Consider the following 24,652-nt stretch of genomic DNA (forward strand, 5'->3'; position numbering starts at 1 on the left):
GGGTGAGCTGCTTGCCTGCTACTTGTCGCTCAACTCCAGAGAGTACCATGAGGTTATCATCAAGGTGTTCGACCATATTTGCTTTGTTCTTAGTTCCATGTGAACTCGTACTACTTTTTTGAGTTGAAATCAGTGCAGACTTCTCTTGCAAATCCATAGATTTCTCTCTTTATTAAGTTTATGTATGAATATTTTCCACAGTTCGTCGTCAGATCATTACGAGGTCCTAAAATTAAAATCCACTCACACCGTATCGAAAGAAGTAGTAATTGTGTAAAATTTAAATTGAGATATCTAATATTTGACATTGGAAGTTCAAATTTTACTTTGTACAACCTAAGCTTAAATTTTTAGATGAGTTGATAGGGACTAAAACTATTTAAGAACACACACATGCGAGTGAAGACTATGATGCTTGATATTTATTTACTGCTTGAAAGTGAGTGGTCATGACCAATAATTAATTGGTCATATATTCTGAATCATGGTATGTAATTTCGAATGGTACCATCCGGTACGGAATGTACGTACCGATCCGACGATATATCTGTATGCGAACCATCCGCTATCGGACGGACCGTGCTACAGGAAGAAGAAGAAATATTTAAAATCGATCGGTAAGCTCTAGTGTACCGTTCGATACATCCTGATGTATCACTTATACCGTATCGAGTCAATCTCGAAACACCGATACGATACGGTATTACGTACCTTGTTCTGAACATATTTGCAGAACTAAAAAAAAGAAAGAGAATGAATGGCTTGTCAGCCACTGGTCCAACAAATTTCTGAACAGCTAATTGCAAATCCTTTTTAAGATTCTTCACTTCATCAAATGCTTGCTAAACCTTCGATGCATTTGAATTTTTCTCCTTAATCTCACTCACTCCACACATAAGCAGCGCGTTTGATCGGGTGGACGAGAGAAGCTTTTCAAGGTTTGGCCCTCATAATCTATATTAGAGTTCTCGTGAGCTGTTTGGAGCCAGAGAACATGGCGGCGTGGACTCATCCACCCACCGTCACACAGCCACTGCTGACTGCCACTGACATATATCGTAAGGTCATCATCCACTGCAACCAAAATCCTTGGGGCAATCTTCCGAGCATGTGCAGGCCGCATTAGAGACAAGACTTTGGTCCATCCGTCGCGAGACAGATACCGTCCGCTTAGTGGATCCTTCTCCTCCTCCGGCAGCGACAGAAATGGACGCAGCATGTGCATGGATCTATTCTAGTTGGAACTGCACTGTGTTCTTCTGCTCACTTGTGTACACGATGAACGTCCCAGCTTCGTTGATGGTTACAGCCATGGAGTATTAGGTGGATAATTCAAGGTGGGAGGACGAGAATGATGATGGCCATGGCTTGGCTTTTATTGCAGCTCGATCCCTGCGGCGAAAGATGGGTGTCGATGGCGCGGCTGATGGAAGAAGGTTCAGCGAAGCAAACTCTCGAACACGTTGGATGCACCGGCGGAAGGACCGCCATGACAAGTGAAGAAGAACCGGAAGATTTCTTGTTGCATGAGAAATGATATGAGCAGCCAAGTGTTTGATCTTATCAGCTAGCATAAGAAATAATATGGGCAGCCAAATGATGCAAAGAACATGACATCAAACCTCATTGCATGTTTGTTCCTGGAGATTGGTCCACCAGCATATGTAGTGTCCACAGGGCAACTTGGAGAGCTTTCTTTCTCATCCACAAAGACCTAATTAGTTTTACAAAAAACATAAAAGTATTTCAATTAGTAAATCGTTTAAGTGAATGGATTCTCATTTTTTTTATCTGACCAACCGATATGATCCGAATCTAATTAATATTTCTCTTCTTTTTTTCCTTTTATTTCATGATCTAAAAGGTGAGTTCATGATTCTCTATGGTACTGTAGCTACCTGTATTGTAGACTGAGATTGGATGGGGAGGATCAAAGTTATTAGGGAAACAAGAAAAAGGAACTAATGATTCTAACTTCATTTTCATAGTGTAATAATGAAGTCTTCTAAGTAAAATTAATAATAATAATAATGAAGTCTTTTAAGTTACAAATTGAGGACGCAACTTACAAAGAAGAAGAATTAATATGCTTTTCGAAGAGCATGTAAGAATATAGATAAAAATTGCATACGAAAACATACAGCAACTTCTCCAAAACTGGTCTGATGATTTCTGGTCTGCATGTATGATTCTGTACATTAGGGCAGATTTCATGCATGCAAATCTTTGTTTGAGCTCCATGCTTGCGCCGTTTGAGCTGCACCATCATCATTTATGCCAGCTCCAGTCTCGGTTCCGATCAGAGGATCAGACTCATCGTCTTTCACCTGTGGCATTTGACCAAAATGGAGAACCGAGTGGGTTAGAACACACGAAATTACCACAAAAGTATCGCATGAGTTCTGAAAGAGATTAAAGAAGAAACGTGTTTAGAACGATATATATTCAATTTCGCACTGATGGTTGAACAACCTGATCTTCATGTTCATGAGATAATGTGGTCCAGAAAACTAGTCAAGACACCTAAAAGGATAAATCCCCTCATCACACTATGTTCAGATGAAACACCTACCGCTTCACTAGCAATCAGTTAAAAACAACCATCATCTCTTTCCAACAATTTCACCTTATTTTCCAAAACATGGCATATATATAAGACCATAGATTTAGATGAAACCAGTAGCATACAGTTTAAGTTGTGGCCTGTTTGTTGCACTAGAGTAACACTTGGTGAACAACGCCCTCCATTGGGTTACTGAGTAATGGGTGACATCTAAACCATAGGAAGGACACAGATTAAGACAAAATATAATGGAGCGAAGACCTGCTAGCAGATGATAGATTTAAACTATATCAACAACAATTATTATTATGTAGCTCAAAACAAATATGATGAGGTGAAAGCCTGCTAGCCGATGAAATGAAGGCCTGCTAGCAGGTGATAGATTTACATTACAAATAACTATATCAATAGCAACGGTTACATAGGTCTTCATGTAGGCCACGATTACTCAGTGATTGCAAAAGGCGCTCGGGCGCTCGCCTAGGCGCTCGGGCGAGGCGAGGCGAGGCCCGAGTGCCTCGCTAATGTCCCAGGCGGCGTGCTTCAAACAGGCGCCGCCTGGGCGCTCGCCCGAGCCCAGGCGCTGGGCGCTTCGGGCGAGCGCCTGGGTAAACCAAGGCGACCGAACCAGAATTTTAGGTCTGGTTCGGTCCTGGTTCGGTTGTTAGTTGGTTCAATCGAACCAACTAAACCGATATAACCCCAACCCTAACCCTAACCCTAACCCAACACTAACCTGCTGCCGCTCTCGATCCCGATCCCGATCGCGATCTCGTCGCTCGCTGCCGCTGCTCGCATCTCCTGCGAGCCCTCCTGCGAGCCTTCCCGCTGCTCGCGAGCCTTCCCGCTGCTCGCGCCTCCCTCGAGGCCTCCTGCTGCTCGCGCCTTCCGCTCCCTTTCCCTTTCCCGCTACCGCCGCTCGCCACTGCTGTTGCTGCTGCCGCTACCGCCGCTCGCCGCCGCTGCTGCCGCTCGCCGCTGCTTCCTCGTTTCTCCATCAGGCTCAGTATACTCTTAATATTAAGTTTATTTGAATTTTGAAATGATTAATTTTCTGTTAATAGATTAATAATATATTATTTTGATTTTAATGTTGTTAATTTTTATTTATTTGAAATTATTGTTAGGTTTCAACATAAATGACAAGTGTAGAGAGCAACTCAATCGAGTCTCCAATGGTATCAAAAAAAGATCCTGCATGGAAGTATAATTATTTGAAGGATCCGAAAGATCCTAATGCAGTGACTTGCATATTCTGCGATAAGACTACCAGAGGTGATATTTTTCGTGCAAAACAACATCTAGTAGGAAATTTCAAGAATGCAGCAGCTTGCAAAAAATGTCCACCTGAGGTAAAAGAAGAGTTGCTGAATTATATGAATGAAAAGAAGACACAAAAGAATGAATCTTATGGGAATTTACCAGAAGACAATGTTGAATATCTCAGGGATGAAGAAGAAGATTATTTTACGAGTATTAACCCAAGTGAAAAAAGAGTATACGACAAAAAGGGAAAAGAAGTTATGAGTACTAAGAAAGGTAGAAAAGGACCGATGGATCTATATATGCTTCAAGGATCCCAGAAACAACAAGGGCAAGCAGGATGCTCAAAATTGAGACAAACAAATATAAGTGATGCTTGTGATAAAGAAATAAGAGGAAGAACAATTCAGCACATTGCTCGCTTCTTCTATAAGGCTGGTCTTCCCCTTAGTACAACTCGTTTAGACAGTTTTAAGGATATGATTGAAGCTATTGGAAGATATGGTTCAGGATTAAAACCTCCAAGTTATTATGAGATGCGAGTTCCATTCCTGCAAAAAGACTTGAATTATACAAATGACTTACTAAAGGGTCATAAAGAATCATGGGCAACACATGGTTGCTCTATTATGTCAGATGTTTGGACTGACAGGAGGCGCAGGAGTATAATTAATTTTATGGTTAATTGTTCTTTAGGGACTATGTTTGTGAAGTCAATAGATGCTTCATCTTTTGTAAAATCTGGAGACAAGATATATGATTTACTTGACAACTTCGTGGAAGAAATTGAAGAACAAAATATCGTTCAAATCATAACCGACAATGGAAGCAACTATGTTTTAGCTGGTAATATTTATCTTTTGATTTTGTTAATTATTTTATCTTCAATTAAATGTGTTAAACTCTTAAGTCTTATCATTTTTGTTATCCTTTGTCTCAGGTAAATTGCTTGAATCAAAAAGACAACACTTGTATTGGACTCCATGTGCAGCACATTGTATTGATTTAATGTTGGAAGATATTGGAAAGATCTTAGAAATCAAGAAAACCTAAGAAAGGGCAATTTTTGTTGTTGGATTTCTTTATAATCGCATTGGGGCTTTGAATATGATGAGAGAATTTACAGGGAATAAAGAATTAGTGAGACATGGTGTTACCCGATTTGTTACTTCATTCTTGACATTACAGAGCGTGCATCGTCAAAAACATACTCTGAGAAATATGTTTACCTCTGAGAAATGGGTGACAAGCAAATGGGCAAAAGAAGCAAAAGGCAAGAGGGCTGCTGATATCATCTTAATGTCATCCTTTTGGAATCATGTAGTTTATATATTAAAGGTAATGGGCCCTCTTGTTCGAGTCCTTCGGTTGGTGGATAATGAAAATAAGTCTGCAATGGGATATATTTATGAGGCTATGGATAGAGCAAAGGAGACGATTAAAAGATCTTTTAATGCAATGAAGAAAAATATAAGAAAATTTTTACAATCATTGACGAAAGATGGAATTGTCAACTTCATCGTCCCTTACATGCAGTAGGATATTATTTGAACCCTGAATTCTTTTATAAGATTAAATCTGTTGGATTTGATGCAGAAGTTTTGGGTGGGTTATATCAGTGTGTTGCAAGATTAGTTCCCAACATTGAGGTTCAAGATAAGATCATTCATGAATTATCTTTATATAAAAATGCTGAAGGTCTTTTTGGAATTCCAATTGCCGTTCGATCCAGGACAACTACCTCTCTAGGTATTAATAATTTGATATAATTAATTTCATATATATTATGTTACTATGTTATTGCTAATAATAACATAAATTTTGCAGCTGAACGGTGGAGTCTATTTGGAAATTCCACCCGGAACTTACAGAAATTTGCTATCAAAGTACTTAGTTTGACATGTAGTCCTTCGGGTTGTGAGCGAAACTGGAGTGTCTTTGAGCATGTAAGTATTACTAAATATTTTTATTTTAATTTATTTATTTATTTAGATATATGTATTAATATATTTTTAAATTATATGACATGACAGATTCACTCGAAGAGAAGAAATCGGTTAGAACATCAACGATTGCACGATCTTGTTTACATAAAGTATAATCAAGCTTTAAAGACTCATCATGATTTGAAAAATAGATTTGATTCAATCTCATTGCAAGATATTGATGATTCAAATGAGTGGTTAGTAGGAGAAATGGGTGCTAACTTGCAAGATGCTGAAGACAAGTTTGTATTTGAAGATGATAGATTGACGTGGGGAGATGTGGCAAGAGCTTCAGATGCTGGAGAATTACAAACATATACAAGACATATGTCAAAGAGAAAAATGAGTGCAAAAGCATCAAGCTCGACTCCTGCTATTGTTGAAGACATAGAGAATGAAACATATCTTGATGAAGAGGAAGGAATCAAAGAACAAAAGGAAGATGACGAATTCAATGAAGATGATTTGTGTGAAAATGACGATAATATTGATTATGATGAGTGACTTTGATGTAAAATTTTAATGTTTTGAATTTTGAAACTTTTTGTTAATGTGACATTGTGATTTTGTATCTTAGATTTTCTTAATTTAATAGCATATTTTTATTTAAAATTTTAAATAATTATATTTATTAATTATATTATATATTTTTATATTTTAGCGCCTCGCTTCGCTCGGGCGAGCGCCTGGGCGAGCGCCTAGCGCCTCGAGCGTTTTTGGACCTCGGCGCCTTTTGCGCCTAGCGCTTTTTAAATCACTGCGATTACTCAAGTAACCATGTTTTTAAACGTTATTAGGTTGTTTCAACCCATTCAAGTCTTTATCTATAATCTGCCCAAATTATTGCTTCCAAACATATATTTAGTTACCAAATTCCTTTGTACTACGAGGTAGTCAACATCTAGAATATCTAACAGTAAGAATTCAGCTACCAATGTATCATGTGATACCTGAAATAGTTGGCGCTTACTTTTTCGCCGAGTGATAGGCGTGAAAATACCTCATCACCGGCTAACTTGAAACTAATAAATCTTGCTTGATATTGATTTAATAATATTTTATTGAGTAAAGGAATAAGATAGCATGCAAAAACTAATAAAAGTTGGAGCGATTTATCATCCCTTTAATTAGGAAAAAGTAAATCTACATTCTCTTGACAGTCCATTAAAATTGATGCCAAAATTAACACTTAATCCTCCTTGAACCACCACAAGGGAGGAGGCACAGAACCAGGTGTAGAATGCTTAGGGATAGATGAGCATTCAGTCAAGGAGAAAAATCTTAGAATTACAGAAATTTAAAAAAAATGTAGCCATACCTGCAACACTTGAGAGGATGCTTCACGAGCTTTCTGTTGGCCCTCAATTGTACAGAAATAAGAATAAAACACCATGCCAACAATTGCAACTAAGATCCCAAATATATTTCTCCAACTGAATGGATCATGAAGCAACACATAACCAAAAGCCAGAACCAGGCATGTTTTGAGATGACCCAAAACTTGATATGTCACAGGCGATGTCTTCCCAATTACAAGAAATGTGCTGAAGTTGACGGAGACCGATATTAGGCATGAAAGCACAATGAAGATCTACAAAAATAAATAAATATATATATATATATATATATATAAAAGATGAGAACAGCAGTACTTTACAAGGAAATACAGAAGAGATTACTTACAAGAACTTGAGGAGTGTAGTTAAATGCAAAGACATTCTGGTTCGTTAAAAGGCCATCAAGAAATGGACCAGATATGAACAGAGTTAAAGCTTGGTAAGGGGCAGATTGATACAAAAGTTGGGTTGAAGAGACCTTGAACTTCTTTTGTATAGTGTTTGTCATCTGCAAACAACTGGTTAAGGTCCAAACTCCGAAGAATCAAAAGCATGAGTGGTTCAGTATAAAAAGTAGGGAACAAGCTATACTCAATCAATGGTAACAGAAAAATTAGTACCACACAGATCTACTGCAACCAGTCTTTCTGATCTTCCTCGTTACTTGATACAAAAGCCTCCACAGATGGACAAAGAAAATATCATAAGATCATATTTTGCTTATTACACATACTTATAATGGCTTGTGATAACTGGCTGTTAAATCCAGGACCAGCCAAATTCAAATAAATATTCCCAACTTGAACATATTTGAACATATAGCAACATTCTTTCAACAGTAAGCTTTCTTTTTGGTGTATTGTGTCATTACCTAAACGCCTGAAAGGACGTCAGTTGCATGCCAAATAACACCCTATGTGAAGATTAGTTAAATGGTTATCATGGTTTCGAGTTATGGTGAGTTTTGGGCCATGTCAAATGATGCCAGCATGATGTCAGCATGGACATCCTTGTCATGCCAAAGATATGACAAAATGAACATACATGCATATTGGTAGCATGTCAGTTAGCATGGAACCCATGCTATTATACTAGCGTCTTACCTGTAAACGGCCACATGTAAAAATTAAATTGCTGATACTGTCAGAATTTCAAATTTTAGATGTTACAATTGATCGATGCCATACAATAAATAAAGAAAGATTATTATATAAGGATACAATCTGTGCAATGCAAGTGGTAACAACTGCTAGAAGAGACAATACAGATCCGAGCAAATTAAGCTGCAGATCTGTCACAGTTGCAATTCCAACACCCAATAAAAGGATGGTAAGTGAGAGCTGAATACTCCGACTGCAATGCAAGGACAAATTAACAGTCAAATAAAATCATACTAACTTTTAACAGAATTAGTTTAGCATAAAATACTAACAAGAGATAGATCTGTGGATGTTTAAACAAACAAAGATTGTCTCGCTGGACCCACTAAATGACATCAGGACCAATATATATATATATATATTCCAACTTTGAAAGATTAAAATTGCTGGCCCTCGTAAATGTCATCAGGAAAAATATATATCCTTATTTTGAAAGATTAACAAATGAGACTTTTTAGACTTGTATATGAACATAGCAGCATATGAACAAATAGATTTGTGGACACCATTAAGCAAAACAGTGTGGCCTGATGAGTAATGATCATCAGGGACTGTAACTGTAACTCAAAGATATTCTTGCCTTTGTAGAATTGAAAGTGGCCTACTATGATTTTGCAGCTGGAAAATGCAAATATAAATATCAATTTAGGTGAACATTTCAAAAAAGGACAATTGAAAGCAACATCCTGAGTCCCTGACAAATTTATAAATTTTTTAGGGTAGAACAATGCACTAAGTTACTTGAAATTTCTTCTGGGCAATCAGTGCATCTGTTTAACAGAATGAATTACTGATCTTATATAGGTCAACTGTCAGCCCTGATATAATAGCTTGTTTCCAAGGTGAATGTGCCGTGCAGGAAATTACATTATATCTATGCAGAGTCCAGTGCAGTCCTAATTTTTAATTTCCAGCTCCTTTAAATAACATGTAGTAATAATGGCACTTACAACGAAATAACAAGAATAAAATTCATGAAATGGCATGTGATGCCATTAAGATCACTGTACATATTCTAGTTGTCATGAATTAGATGTCTGAATGATAGATAGGAAACCAGCAGTATTAGTGCTTCCATTTGAAGTGCCTTTGTAATTGGATAAGTATGAGCTTTGCAACTATATTCATCTGGTTAACTGCTAAAATATTTTAAACAAAAGTATAAGAAAATTTGCAAAAAAAATTAATGTAAACATACCTGAATTTTTTTGCCAAAAATACAGTCTCCAAGAAGACAGTACAGGGAATGATTGCTAGCTTTGTCATCTGGATGGAAGTGTTCCAGCAAGATATATGAGTCAAAACTAAAATAAAGATCTACAACTAAAATAGCACAAGACTCAAAAAAGAAGATCATGACATCTAAGCCTTTTCCAATATTAACATGGTCGTTTAGTTTGCAGGAATTGTAGTTTCCATTTAGTTCTTTTAGTTTAGCCCTCTAATTTCATCAGCTGGCAGCGTCTCGCAAGTTACCACATAGCACCACCTGAGGTGTTACTGGGAATAGGATTTTACTTTTGTTCAAATTCTGGTCATTTATTTGGAAAAAAAAGTCAAGTTGATATTTTATTGAAGGCTATAAACAATTAGAACCCTAGAACGTATAACAGATAACATTGAGAAGCCACTTTTCCTGAAATGAAAATCAATCTCAACAAGGATCAACCAGAAGAAAACGTAGAGTATTATAACTCATCACCATGCTCACCAAATCTTGCTATTGATTGGTTATCTTGGACAAAGAAAAGGGGGAAGCAAGAGACGGATGCAACAGAGAAGATAAAGGCAAAAACAATAGAATGAAATATCATGGCCAAGAATCCCAATGTATTTTAACTGGAATTCAGTTCTCACACTACAACTGCTCATTGGTATTAACCTTAGCTACCAACTGCCCATTGGCATGAATAGTCTAACGACAATTGGATTTATAGAATAATTGGAAAGGATCTTAACCTGATTGTAAATGATGAACCAAGGAGGCTGCAAATATGTTGCTCTTTTATGTCATATGTAAGAAGCAACAATTTTGATTATTAAGAGGAAAAAAAAGCATTAAGTTGTTGGGAAACAATAAAGTAACTTCACATTTGGATTAACATATATCCTGAAATTCAATATATTTCTATGCATATATTTTAATAATGAAACTAACATGTATAACTTTTTCTTCAAATTTTTTACATATTGATTTCAAATTATTTTATCCAAACCAGATCTAGTCTTAGACAAAATTCCAACACCAATGCAAATGCCAATCTTGATCTTGTAAATTTTGGTCCAAGGAATCAAATAAATGCAATATACCTTTTGTAATATCAAATGCCTCCAAAATGGAATACAATCAGGAAGGATCAAATCTGATTGGAAGAATCAAAATTGATCAAGAAAATAATTTAAAATTTTAAAAATAAAAATTATACAATAATATCAAAACACTATAAAACATACAATAAAATTTAAAAATAAAAATAATTGGAGTTAAAATATTATTTTATCTTCATATTTCATAATATAACTATCTTTCCAAAATAACATGAAAATGAAATACAAAAGATAAAATATTATGTAAATCCACTAATGAAGAATAATTAAAAATATTAAAAATAGTTATTATACTTACTAGAAGGTAAATAACAATCATGTTATACAAGGACATCATTACAGTATCTAAGTATATATATTATACAAAAGATTCAACTTTTATCAACCTCTCTATGAAAACAATGAGAAGCTGCATTCTGGCCCTAACATTAATCTAGTAAACATGCAGGTGAAGTATTAAGTAATGCAAAACATATAAAAAAAAAAATGTAAGATTCATTCTGAATCATGTGACATCTTCATTCTCTGTGATAGCATCCCTATTTCTTTAAAATATTAAGGACTATTATCTGTCATCCCTTCTCTTTCCCGATGTCATTCTCTCTTACATGACAATGGATATCAGACATTGCAACAATTGCAGACAAACAAATAGCAGCAACATCTGCTGTGTCCTATAGTTATGATCATACAATATTTTGTCTTGTTTCTATCTTGACTTTCATCTTGGCCATCATTCCCTCTTTCCTTTCTTCTTTTGAGGCTGTGAAATTAACTAAAAGTGACCAAAATTGGCCAACGCATGTTAATTTGATTCATCCTAGTCATTTCCCATTGAGTTTCAACCACACGGACAAGAAATTGACCTAAATTGAATGGCTTTGGATAATACTTTGATTAATTAAAGAAGCACTGCATCAGATTTAGCATGATTTCTGAATTGCTCCTAGTACGGGAAAATCAAACTGATTCTAAAAAACCCAGTCACTATTAGAAGAATGCGTATGTGTACCTGATAAAAACCAACAGAGTTGAAACCTAGGCTTAAATTTAATAGCCCTATGGAGATTCCATTTAGTACTCCAAAACCCATGACAGCCTTTCGATCAAAAGGTTTGTGCTCAAATAGTTTCATCAACAATGCCACATGAAGAGAACAGAAGGTAACAAGAAGATGCCAGCTTGTCAAAGTAGTGGCTGAGAACAACAGATAATGCAAGTTTGTAATTACTCTTGCAAATTAGAAATATATGACAACAAATATGCAGAATATTTCATCTAAACAAAACCAGCTCTTTGCTTGATTGTTTACAAGGCAGTCAATCATCAGAGGCAAGCAATCAAAGATAAACCAAGAAATTTTAAGATCTTAGCATATGTATAATACAACAATAAATTATGTGGACAGTACCATACCAGAATACTTCTCTAAAAGTGTTTCTATCGAAGTCAGTCATTGGATGGAAGCAATCATAAAAGACCCAAAAAATGTTTACAACTTATTGTATCTACAACACAACAATAAATTCTATGGACCAAGGACTGTGTATCGTGTGCTGGACCCGTACCAGTCGCTGGCCTGACCCGTATGTACTGGTCAACACTGAAATACCAACACATGGTACGTACCGATGTTTCGAAGACTAAGAAGAAGGGAAGACATTTTGAAGACGGAGAAGAAAGGAAGGAGAAGAGGAAGGCACAATGGAGGAGGAGGGAGGAAGAAAAAGAAAGAGTAAGGAAGAGGATGGAAGAAGAGAAGGCCATGGAGGAAGAGGAGGAAGAAAGGGAGGCGGTAAAGGAAGAGGAGAAAGAAAAGGAAGAAGAGGAAGCGGCGAAGGAAGAGGAAAGAAGAAGAAGGAAAAAGAGAAGGAGAAGAGATGGGAGTGTACCATATGGCCAAAAGATGTCGACGAAAGGTGGTGGTGGCGGCAACGACGACCTCAAATAGTAGGCAGTGGTGACGGTAGCAGCTTCGCGAGAAGAGGGCTTGCATTCGTGAGCCCTAATTTCTATTTTAGGTTTTCTTTTTTTTTAATACTGAGTTGTATGGGCTCATCGTTGTCATAGGTTTCGTTTATATTTTTCCTGAATTGGACTGTATCATCCCGAAACAGGAGCGATCTGATCTGTGACCAATCCATTCTCTGACCGATATGGACCACCCTTTTCATACCATTTCGGGTAGTACAGTAATTGTTGGTATGGACAACATGATATCAGATTATAAGAAAGTAATTCCAGGAAAAATGGACCTTTAAGAATTTCACTAGCAAGCATGAAACTTTTTCTTGATTTACATGCTAAAAAATATTCATGTCATTTATTCTTTGGACAATAGTGGAGATCCATGCAGACTAGAATGGACTTGAATTCCTCATATTCTTACACAAGAGCTCTTGCATATTCCCTTTCATACTTGACTTTTCATAAGCAAATAAAGTATATAAATCACTATATAATATTTGAGATCACTAGGACCTCCATCAGCAGGTCACTTCATCAGTTGCACTGCTACTTTAAAACACCAAAGTAAAGCTCAACTCAGGCCATGAAATAAATTGCAGTTCTTCAAACCACTATGTTTTAGTAAATCGAAACTCTAAAAGTACTACACAAAAATAGCTCAGTTCTATACTCCATCTATGCTTCTACTCACCTCATTTTTTAGCCTTACTTATCAAAACCTGTCATTTAAATATCCTTCCTACCAGACTATTGTTTGTTTCATCTTCACATCAATGTCAGTGTCACAAAAAAAAGTTCATTTGAGCTTCTGCTCTTTGTTTTGACATAATATTAGCAAACACACTATGCAGAAGAATGCAAATGTACATAACTTATTGCGCTTCATTCAAGAATTTACATGTTTATACTTCTAGATCATCGTTCAGTGTCCACTAAAGTTTTCTTTTAACTAGTAGTAACTTAAGAATATATTTCAAGCAATGACATGAATGTATGCCATTAAAGGAGAAAACGGTCCTTCATCTTGCTCTAATTAGACTAGGGTGTATCACAAGCCATCTGCCATGGTGATTTACCCCTCGGCCCCAGTTTTGTTGTCTTTCGAGTAAGTCTTCAAACTTATTTCTTTTGCAAATGCCAACATTTTTCAGCCAGGAAGTCATTAAATATTTCGAGCACAATGTGTCCGCATCCCCCTTCTTTTCACCAAAGAGAAAAAAAGAAATTGGTGAAAATATGATGTCATGCTCTCCAAGAACTCTTAAAAAAGGTGTGGAGAGGAAAAAATAAAAACTCAAATGAATCATTAAAGACTTTTGATCTCTCCAGCTGAAAATTTTATTAACAACACTTCCCTCTTAAAATGGACATATATATCACATTATGTATATGTATATATATACATATATAATAAGCTTGCCTACAAAAAGATAAAACATGTGCTATTTGCTCACACTTCAAAAAATATTTTTGTTCATATAACTAGCTTATGGCCATGAGGATCAGACCCATTATTTAACCATGTAAAAGACCTTTAGATGTCTTTTGCTGGAAGAATGTTATTAAAAAGGTTGCAAGAAAGCATCTTTAGACCATAGTTGAGATCAAATAGAAATATAGATATGTATAGTGAAGAATGAAGAAAACAAAATCAACTATCAGCAGATCTTCAATCGTCCGAATGACACATGCAACAGGAAAATATATATAACAAAACCATTGAACACCACACCACTTTGAGAATTACCTACACAACTTATGGCAATCAAGACATGAACGTTGTGAACGTAACAGAAAAACTAGCAGAAGCAAATAAAGAAAGAAAGAGAGAAATCGTCAGATCTCATACCAAATATGAAGCCAAGGGAGCTCATCAACGCCTTGTTACAAATCACAATAGACACCGACGATACCACCGACAGGCTCAGCGCTCCGACGGTTCCCAACTGGAACCCCCCGCCCTCCCCCATCTCCAGTCCAATCAAAACCCCTTCTCACTTCCTCGATCTACAAAACAAACCGTATGCGACTCACCTATCACCGGAGAAGGGCGAGGGATGAAGCGAATTAGACGATAATCTCAGGACAGGGACTTCAGATCTGAACCGAGATGCAGAGAGAAGCGAAGATCCACACCTTTTTTTTCCCTCGATTTCTCGAGGTTGCGAGGAGCAGAGAAGCGGCGGGAGAGAGAGATTCCTCTTGCGCTCTAAAACTAGTCGCTAAATATCTCTGGCCGTCACTGCTGGCCTTCACAACTGCGAACTGTTGCGAGTTTACCAGATTAGTAAAGCCGATGAATGGAGTCCTGTTATGAGGCGGAGGTCGATGAGGCAATGCATGAATCATGGCGGTGGATCTGATGCAGCGATACGCGTACAAGGAATTTTTCAGAAAGACCCCTATTGGCAAATTTCAGAAAAAGTTCTAATTTTTGAGAAAATTATGCAGAACGCCCCATTTCCAAAAAAATTCTATGGAGCCAATCTAACTTTTCAAAATAGCAAAAGTCATTACCAATAATTTTTATATTATTTAAAATAAAAATATATATATTTTTTCAATTTAAGAATTTTTTTTTCTTTTGCATCTAAACATTATCAAAGTTTATCTATTTTCTTTAATTTCTTTTAATTTTATCATAATATGATCATGAAATATTTCTTGATATTTGAGCTTCTAAATAGATAGGAAACAATGTAACTTAGTCAAAATAAGTTAGAACCTCAAGGAAACATTTGAATTGATCTCATATGAAAAAAAAAAATTTAAAATAAATATTTTTTATTTATTTTTGGATAAATTTAATTTTTATGGGTCAAAATTAGTAAAAATTTATTTTAACAACTTAAAAATAATGGTTAATTAGACCTTTCAAAAAAAATTAAGTTTTTTAATATTATAAAAATTATTATTTTTATTCTTACTTATATTATTCTTTACTTTATATTTCATGAAATTATTTTTTTTATATTTTTTTTATTTTTTATAATTTAATATAAATTGATATATATTAGTAAATTATTTAATATAATTTATTTTAAATCCGTCGCTCGGCTCAAGGTGCGGATCGATGCGGGCTGCATCGACGGCCGAAGCTCGGACGGATCGTTCGTTCGAGGGGATACCGTCGATGCAGTCGAGGACATGACGCGTGCCATCATCAACGTGCCCCGCGGGGCATGCGCGCGACCTAGGCATCAGCTAGTGGGCTCCCTTGTTAGAACCCTTGTGGATTTTAAGCTTGGAATTAATCTCTTTAGGGGATCAACCTCCTTGGAACTCTATAGGGGTTTCTTCCTCCAAGTTGTTGCTCAAAGGCCGCTAAGAAGATTCATCTATTGCTTGTCAAAAGATGATGAATACATGACTATTTATAGGGCTTCTAAACCCTAACTTCTAATTGGACTCCTACTCAAGATTTCTACTTCTAACCAACTCCTAATAAGACTCATACTCTAAGAAGTAACCTCCCAACTAACCCTAACCCTAGCCGACCTCTTCACCTCTTTAATAGGGGTCGGCTAGGTAAGTTTTACATGAATGCCCCTTTTAATAAAATTCAATTAGGACTCTCCTAGCTAGAGTCCTAACAGACTCATCCTCTTCAAATTAGGACTATTGATCCTGCAGCAATAGTTTCACCTGCGGGCACCTACGATCACACTTCAAAACTCATCCGTCGGTGACCTTAACGTCAAACCTGCTATAATTCTCGATAGGTAAGGCCATCAGGACAGCAACCTTACTGTTCATAAAATTATTAGTGCTCCCGGTGTCAATAAGAACGGTGATAGGTTGTTGCTTCAGAAGTCCTCCCACTTTCATCATTTATGGGTTAGCGTAACTGTGATCGGGACAATAGGCAAAGACTAACCACCTCTTTGTAGTGCTTTCTCCTTTTCACGGGTTTAGGATATACCCTTACAAGCCTCACACCTCTCTTGAATGATCACAACACTAGAAAGGGAGGAGAAAGACTTTTTTTCACTTTTGCAACACTTTTAACACCCCAAAATTTCAAGATATTGTTCATACTTTTGTGCCCTTTCATACAGAAAAGGGTTAGGTATTTATAGGCCCCAATGACTTCAAAATTTGAGCCAAAAAGTATCTCATCCTAGATTTCTATGGTACTGACAGTACCACCGTCATTATTGGGCGATACTTCCGCTTGTAGACTAACATTGGGTGGTACCATCACCTAGTTTGGGTGGTATGACCGCTTGACAGAGCTCGGAGACCGAGCTCTAGTGGTACCATCGCCTGGCAGCATTTATTGTCGTTAGTATCATCGCCCAGACCACTTGGGAGATTGAGTCACCAGGTGGTACCACCGTCGTCCGTAACTTCAGGTGCTAAATGGGCTATTCAACCGGCTCAGTTCAGCCCTATTAAGGGCCCAGTTTGTTGAATCTTGGATTTTGATGATGAAATCAATTGGTAAAGTGTTTGATCTAATCTATATATTAAGAAAAGTGTACAGGAGTAACTACGATAGTAGTAAGGCATAAAGCAGATATTGGGCCGAGTCAAAGATCAGACGATACGTCAAAGATTCGGATGATGTGTTGGAAGTTTATCAGAAGTTTGTCGAGAGTTCGTTGGGAGCTCACCGAGAGTTCATCGGGAGTTTGCTGAGAGTTCGTCGGGAGTTCGTCGGAAGTTCGCCAAGAAGTTCATCGGAAGATCGCCAAGAGAACAACCGACATACCGGACAGAGTTTGCTTGTTTAAATGTCTTAATTATTATAGTTAGACCTTAAGTTGAGTTAGGATTGGGAGGTAATCCCACTAACTCAGTTAAGGGCCAATTGGGCCCTTAATAAAGCTAAATTGGACCGGTTGAACAAGCCCATTTAGCACATGAAGTTAGGGCCAGCGGTGGCACCGCCTGGTGACCTAGTCTCCCAGGTGGTCTAGGCGGTGGTACCACCCAAACTGGGCAGTGGTACCATCGACAGTTAATGCTGCCAGCGGTGGTATCACCCCTGTCAAGCGATGGTACCACCCAGTGTTAGTCTACAGGCGGTAGGACTGTCCAGTAATGGCGATGGTACCGCTAGTATCCCAAAATATGGGGATGTGACACTTTTTTGCTCCAATTCTGAGGCCATTGAGGCCTATAAATATTCTACTCTTTTTTGCATGAAAGGGTAATAAACGTGCAACAAAAGTATGAATAAAATATTTAATTCTTGTAAAAGTGCAAAGAGTCCTCCTCCCTATCTAGTATTGTGATCATTCAAGAGAGGTGTGAGACTTGTAAGGGTTATCTCCTAAACCCGTGAATAGGAGAAAGCGCTATAAAGAGGTGGTTGGTCTTCGCCTATTGAAGGAAGACCATTAGTGGACGCTAGTGACCTCGACGGAGGAGGAATCGAAAGTGAATGTAGGTCACACCGACCGAATCATTATAAATTCTTGTTTGCATTTCTATTATTGCTATTTACTTACTTTGCAATAGCTTCATTTCATTCTTACTTGGCTTTCACTACCCTTATAAATAAACACGCTTTCAAGTTATCTTCCGAGATCGTTCTTAGCGTACAAAGATTTTTAAATCGACATTTTAATATGCTGCACTAATTCACCCCCTCCCCCTCTTAGTGTTGACTCGATCCTAACAATTGGTATCAGAGCTTGGTTACTCTCGATTTGGTTTAAAACCTAAAATAGTTGACTTTTGTCGACAATCAATAGGGTCATTCAATTACACGTCCACCCATGTTCAATGGGACGAATTACACATATTGAAAGACTAGAATGAGGATCTTTCTAATTTCAATCAATTTTGAGTTATGGAACCTTATGGAAAATGACTTTCAAAAATCTTCTCTTCCAATAAACGATTAGAATGAGTTGGAGAAAAAGACTTTCACTTTAAATGCCAAGGCTATGGATGCCTTGTTTTATGCTTTAGATAAAAATGAGTTCAATCAAGTGTCTATTTGTGAAACAACTTTTGATATTTGACACACACTCGAAATCACTCATGAAGGCACTAGTAGAGTAAAGGAGTCGAAGATAAATCTTTTAGTTCATACTTATGAATTGTTTCGGATGAAGCCAAGCGAAACTATTGTCAACATGTACACCCATTTTATGAATATCGTCAATAGTTTAAAAGCTCTTAGAAAATATTTTTTGAACTTCGAACTTATTAATAAAATCTTGAGATCCCTTACAAAGAGTTGGGACCCTAAAGTAACGATCATTCAAGAGGCCAAGGATTTAAATAACTTTCCTATCGAAGAATTTATCGAGTCACTAATGACCTCTGAGATGACTTACAATGCTCATGAAGAGTTTGAGAACAACCTTCCAAAGAACGTGAAGGATATGACACTAAGAACTCATGAAGACCACTTGAAAGAAATTTCAAGTGATGAGGACTATGATGATGACTTGGCACTCTTGACAAGAAAGTTCAAAAAAATTATAAAAAAGGAATAAATTTAAAAATGATACTAAAAATAAAATTGAACCCAAGAAAGAATAAGTTATATGCTACGAATGCAAAAAGCCAGGACATTTCAAAAGTGAATGTCCCCAAGCAAAAAAGAAGCAATCAAAGAAGAAGAAGACTCTTAAAGCAACTTGGGACGATTCAAGTGCATCCGAAGAAGAGGAGCAAACCAACACAGAGCAAGTTGCTCACTACGCACTAATGGCTATCGGAGATGAGGTAAGTAGTTCATTATATGCAAATTTGTTTTTTGATAAACTATTAAGTGTGTTTCATGATTTTTTTGATGAATGTAAATTAGTTAGTCAAAAATATAAATTATTTAAAAAGGAGCATGCTTCTCTTGTTAGTGATTTTGATAGACTAAATATTGAGCATGATGATAGATTAGCTCCTTGCACAAAATGTCATGAATTAGAAACACTTAAAAAAGAGAATTTGTAACTACATGAAACCTTAGAAAAATTTGAAATATGTAGCAAATCCTTAAACATGATTCTTGCAAGTAAGAATCATGTTCATAGAAGAGATATAATCGGCTTTGTGAGTAACGCTTATAAGAATCCAACCATCTTTGTTAAAGATCCAACTTTGCATGTTTCACCCTGAAATAAATGTAACTTTTGTTGCAAATTTAGACATGTTGCTTATCAATGTTCATTTAAAAGATGTAGTTTACATAAATTGATTTGGGTTCCTAAAGGAACCATAAAGAACTCCATGTAAAATAATAACTTAAGTCAATCGATTTTTTAGGCACCCAAAGTCAAATGGGTACCTAAAAATCACCCTTTTTTTAGAAATGTTTACTATCACAAGCTAGAGCAAGAGATGGTACCTTGATAGTAGATGCTCAAGGCATATGACCGGAGATTCATCTCAATTCTTTAAGCTCATTAGCATAGACGAACGGTATGTCATATTCGGAGACAACAACAAGGGTAAAATCATTAGCAAAGGAGCCATAGGTAACAAATCTAACTTTTTGATTGAAGATGTATTATTGGTTGATGGCTCAAAGCATAATCTTTTGAGCATTAGTCAATTTTGTGATAAAGGATACATCATTAGATTTGAATCCAATGCTTGCATTATTGAAAAACCACACAAAAACACATCTATGATTACCCTAAAACAAAATAATGTATACACTATAGACATTGATGATCTTTGTAATGAAATATATTTTTAAGTTTTGAATTATGATGCTTGGCTTTAGCATAGAAGATTAGGTCATGCTAGTATGAAACTAATCTCTAAAATCTCATCCAAAGAACTTGTAAAAGGAATTCCTAACATTAAGTTTGTTAAAGATAATGTATGTGATGTATGTCAACTAGGAAAACGAATAAAAGGTAGTTTCAAACCAAAGAATCAAATAAGCATCTCTAGACCATTGCAATTGATCTATATGGATTTATTTGGACCAATTGATACATCAAGCCTAGGAGGTAGCAAATATGCATTTGTCATTGTGGACGATTAGAATAGATACACTTGGACATACTTTTTGGCACACAAAAGTGATTGCTTTAGGTATTTTTCTAAGTTTTGAAAACTTGTTCAAAATGAAAAAGGCTTTATGATTTCATCAATTCAGAGTGATCATGGTGGAGAATTTTAAAATTATAAATTTTAAAATTATGAATTTCAAAATTTTTGTGAATCAAATGGATACAACCATAATTTCTCTACTCCGAGAAATCCTCAACAAAATATAGTAGAAAAAAAAATAAAAATTTACAAGAAATGACAAGAACCATTTTAAACGAACATAGCCTACCCAAATATTTTTTGGGCCGAAGCCGTTAATACGACATGCTTTGTCATGAATAGGGTTCTTGAAATACTATTACTTTCCAAAACTCATTATGAATTATGGAATAACAAAAAACCTAACATTTCATATTTTAAAATTTTTGGTTATAAATGTTTTATCTTGAATGAAAAAGATGTCTCAGGAAAGTTTGATACAAAATCCGATGAAGGAATTTTTGTTGGCTACTCTTCTATTTCTAAAACTTTTCATATCTTTAACAAAAAAACTTTGGTTATAGAAGAGTCTATACATGTTAGCTTTAATGAGGTTTCCGAATTAAGAAAAATAAGTTTGATGATGATATTAATTTTGATGCTTTGAATTTAAATGAACCCTCTCCTCCAACTAGCAACTTGGATGCATATTCTTCCGAAACATCCTTAGCCAAGGAATGAAATTATGTAGATGCTCATCCTAATAAAGTCATTAAGAAAAGCACTTTTGACATCTATTTGAAATAACTTAAAATTATTACTACTAGCATAGGCAAGGAGCATCCTTATGGCTTCTAATCGTACCATAGGAGCAAAGGTTTCATCATAATCGATACCTTCTTCTTAGTTGAAACCTTTGGTCACTAATCGAGCCTTATTTCTAACCATGATACTAAATTCATCTTGTTTGTTTCTAAAGACTCATTTATTACTAATAACTAAATGGTCATTTGGCCTCAGAATAAGCTTCCACACCTCATTTCTCTCAAATTGATTCAACTCTTCTTGCATTGCGATAACCCATAAATCATCCTTCAAGGTCTCGTCAATACATTTAGGTTTAACTTGAGAAAGAAAAGCGACGACGACACAAAAATTTTAAGAGAAGAACGAGTTTGAACCCCTTTTGATATATCTCCTATGACTAGCTCCTTAGGATGAGCATCTACATACTTCCATTCCTTGGGTAAGGATATTTCGAAAGAATAGGCATCCAAGTTGCTAGTTGGAGGAGAGGGTTCATTTAAATTCAAAGCATCAAAATTACGATCAGCATCAAACTCATTTTTCTTAAATTCGAAAACTTCATCAAAGACAACATGTAGAGACTCTTCTATAACCAAAGTTTTTTTATTAAAGATATGAAAAGCTTTAGAAATGAAAGAGTAGCGAAGAAAAATCCCTTCATTGGATTTTGCATTAAACTTTCCTAAGGCATCTTTTTCATTCAAGACAAAAGATTTACAACCGAAAGCTTTAAAATATAAAATTTTAGATTTTTTATTATTCCATAATTCATAAAGAGTTTTGGAAAGTAATGGTCTTTCTAGAACCCTATTCATGACAAAGCATGTCATATTAATGGCTTCGGCCCAAAAATATTTGGGTAGGCTATATTCGTTTAACATGATTCTTGTAATTTCTTGTAAATTTCTATTTTTTCTTTCTACTACTCCATTTTGTTAAGGATTTCTCGAAGTAGAGAAATTATGGTTGTATCCATTTGATTTACAAAAAAATTAGAAATCATGATTTTAAAATTCTCCACCGTAATCACTCTGAATTGATAAAATCATAAAGCCTTTTTAATTTTGAACAAGTTTTCAAAACTTAGAAAAATACCTAAAGCAATCACTTTTGTGTGCTAAAAAGTATGTCCAAGCGTATTTACTATAATCATCCACAATGACAAAGGCATATTTGCTACCTCCTAGGCTTGATGTATTAATTGGTCCAAACAAATCCATATGGATCAATTGCAATGGCCTAGAGGTGCTTATTTGATTTTTTGGTTTGAAACTACCTTTTATTTGTTTTCCTAGTTGACATGCATCACATACATTATCTTTAACAAACTTAATATTAGAAATTCCTCCTACAAGTTCTTTGGATGAGATTTTAGAGATTGGTTTCCTCTTACTCTTACTCTTACTCTTTAACAAATAGGAATTGGTTTCCTTTTAGTGTCAAACTACAAGCGGTAGTACCGCCCAGTAATGACGGTGGTATCACCAATACCTCCAAATCAGGGGATGTGATACTTTTTAGCTCTAATTTTGAAGTCATTGGAGCCTATAAATACCTCACCCTTTTTTGCATAAAATGGTACAAAAGTATTAGTATAATCTTAAATCCTTGAAGTGTTAAAGTATTGTAAAAGTGCTAGAGTCCTCCTCCTCCCTTTCTAAGTATTGAGATCATTTAAGAAAGGTGTGAGACTTGTAAGGGTTATCTCCTAAACCCGTGAAAAGGATAAAGCACTATAAAAGGTGGTTGGTCTTTGCCTATTGAAGGAAGGCCATTAGTGGACGCCGGTGACCTCAACAGAGGAGGAATCCGAATGTGGATGTAGGTCACAATGACCAAACCACTATAAATTCCGGTTTGCATTTCATCTTGAGCAATTTACCTTTCTTGCAAGCTACTTTACCTTCTTACTGCTTTCTCTATGCTCTCATACGCTTTCAAGTTAAAATCTTTACGAAATGATTTTCGTCAGAATCGGGTTTAATCGAAACGAAGACTTTTGAAATGGGTAATTTTTTCGCTGCACTAATTCACCCCCTCTCTTAGTGTCGCTCTTGATCCTAACAATTGATATCAGAGCAAGGTCACTCTCATTTGGTTTGAAACCCAAGAGAGATGGCATTTACTAGCAACCAAGAGGGTCACTCAATTATACGTCCGCCCATGTTCAATGGAACGAATTACACATATTGGAAAACTAGAATGAGAATTTTTCTGATTTCTATGGATTTTAAGCTATGGAACATTGTTGAAAATAGTTTTCATAAGTCTTCTCTTCAGCGATTAGAATGAGTTGGAGAAGAAGACTTTCGCTTTAAACGCCAAGGCTATGAATGTCTTGTTTTGTGTTTTACATAAAAACGAGTTCAATTGAGTGTCTATTTGTGAAATAGCTTTTGATATATGGCACACACTCGAAGTGACTCACGAAGGCATTAGTAGAGTAGAGGGGTCAAAAATTAATCTTTTAGTCCATACTTATAAGTTGTTTCGAATGAAACCGAGTGAGACCATTGGAGACATAAATACCCGATTTATAGATGTCGTCAATGGTTTAAAATGACTTGGTAAAAGTTTTTTGGATTTTGAACTTGTTAATAAAATCTTAAGATCCCTTCCAAAGAGTTGGGATCCTAAAGTAACAGATATTCAAGAGGCTAAGGATTTAAATAACTTTCCACTCAAAGAACTAATTGGATCATTAATGACCTATGAGATGACTTTCAATGCTCATGAAGAGTTTGAGAATAACCTTCCAAAAAACAAAAAGGATATGACACTAAGAACTCAAGAAGACCACTTGAAAGAAAATTCAAGTGATGAGGACTATGATGATGACTTGACACTCTTGATAAGAAAGTTTAAAAAATTCATAAAAAAGAATAAATTTAGAAATGACACTAAAAATAAATTTGAACCCAAAAAAGAACATGTTATATGCTACGAATGCAAGAAGCCGGGACATTTCAAAAGTGAATGTCCCCAAGCAAAGAAGAAACAATCAAAGAAGAAGAAGGCTCTTAAAGCAACATGGGACGACTTAAGTGCATCCGAAGAAGAGGAACAAACCAACACTGAGCAAGTTGCTCACTATGCGCTAATGGCTATTGGAGATGAGGTAAGCAGTTCATTAGATGCAAGTTTATCTTTTGATGAATTACTAAGAGCTTTTCATGTTTTATTCGATGAATGTAAATTAGTTAGTAAAAAATATAAATTGTTAAAAAGGGAACATACTTCTCTTGTTAGTGATTTTGATAGACTAAAAATTAAGCATGATGATAGTTCAGCTCCTTGCAC

General features: G+C 35.9%; 1 protein-coding gene across 4 annotated transcripts; it reads right to left on the reverse strand.

Moving 5' to 3' along the window:
- Positions 1-691: 691 nt before the first annotated feature.
- Positions 692-14,898, reverse strand: LOC135671376 (UDP-xylose transporter 3-like). 4 transcript variants are annotated; one of them, XR_010512736.1, is made up of 10 exons: positions 14,741-14,898; positions 14,454-14,638; positions 11,649-11,833; positions 9,507-9,574; positions 8,369-8,501; positions 7,495-7,656; positions 7,130-7,402; positions 2,142-2,327; positions 1,623-1,714; positions 700-1,518 (listed from the first exon to the last, which is right to left on the reverse strand). XR_010512736.1 is itself a non-coding variant. In XM_065179454.1 (8 exons), exons 2-8 carry the CDS (start codon positions 14,572-14,574, stop codon positions 2,211-2,213), a joined length of 1,059 nt encoding a protein of 352 aa, XP_065035526.1. In that variant the 5' UTR covers positions 14,575-14,638; positions 14,741-14,898; the 3' UTR covers positions 1,989-2,210. The 4 variants fall into 4 exon arrangements, 1 of the variants encoding a protein (XP_065035526.1); XR_010512735.1 differs by having other exon boundaries at positions 692-1,714; XM_065179454.1 differs by lacking the exons at positions 700-1,518; positions 1,623-1,714 and having other exon boundaries at positions 1,989-2,327.
- Positions 14,899-24,652: the final 9,754 nt, after the last annotated feature.

Source organism: Musa acuminata, unplaced genomic scaffold (assembly GCF_036884655.1).
Source record: "Musa acuminata AAA Group cultivar baxijiao unplaced genomic scaffold, Cavendish_Baxijiao_AAA HiC_scaffold_1139, whole genome shotgun sequence".
NCBI classification, from domain to species: Eukaryota; Viridiplantae; Streptophyta; class Magnoliopsida; order Zingiberales; family Musaceae; genus Musa; species Musa acuminata.

Coding starts and splice junctions, on each gene's coding strand:
- LOC135671376 (XM_065179454.1), bottom strand. CDS start 14,574: ATGGGGGAGGGCGGGGGGTTCCAGTTGGGAACCGTCGGAGCGCTGAGC. Junction 8,502..9,506: donor TTTTTGGCAAAAAAATTCAG/GTATGTTTACAT, acceptor CTTGCATTGCAG/TCGGAGTATTCAGCTCTCAC. Junction 2,328..7,129: donor CATCCTCTCAAGTGTTGCAG/GTATGGCTACAT, acceptor CAAATGCCACAG/GTGAAAGACGATGAGTCTGA.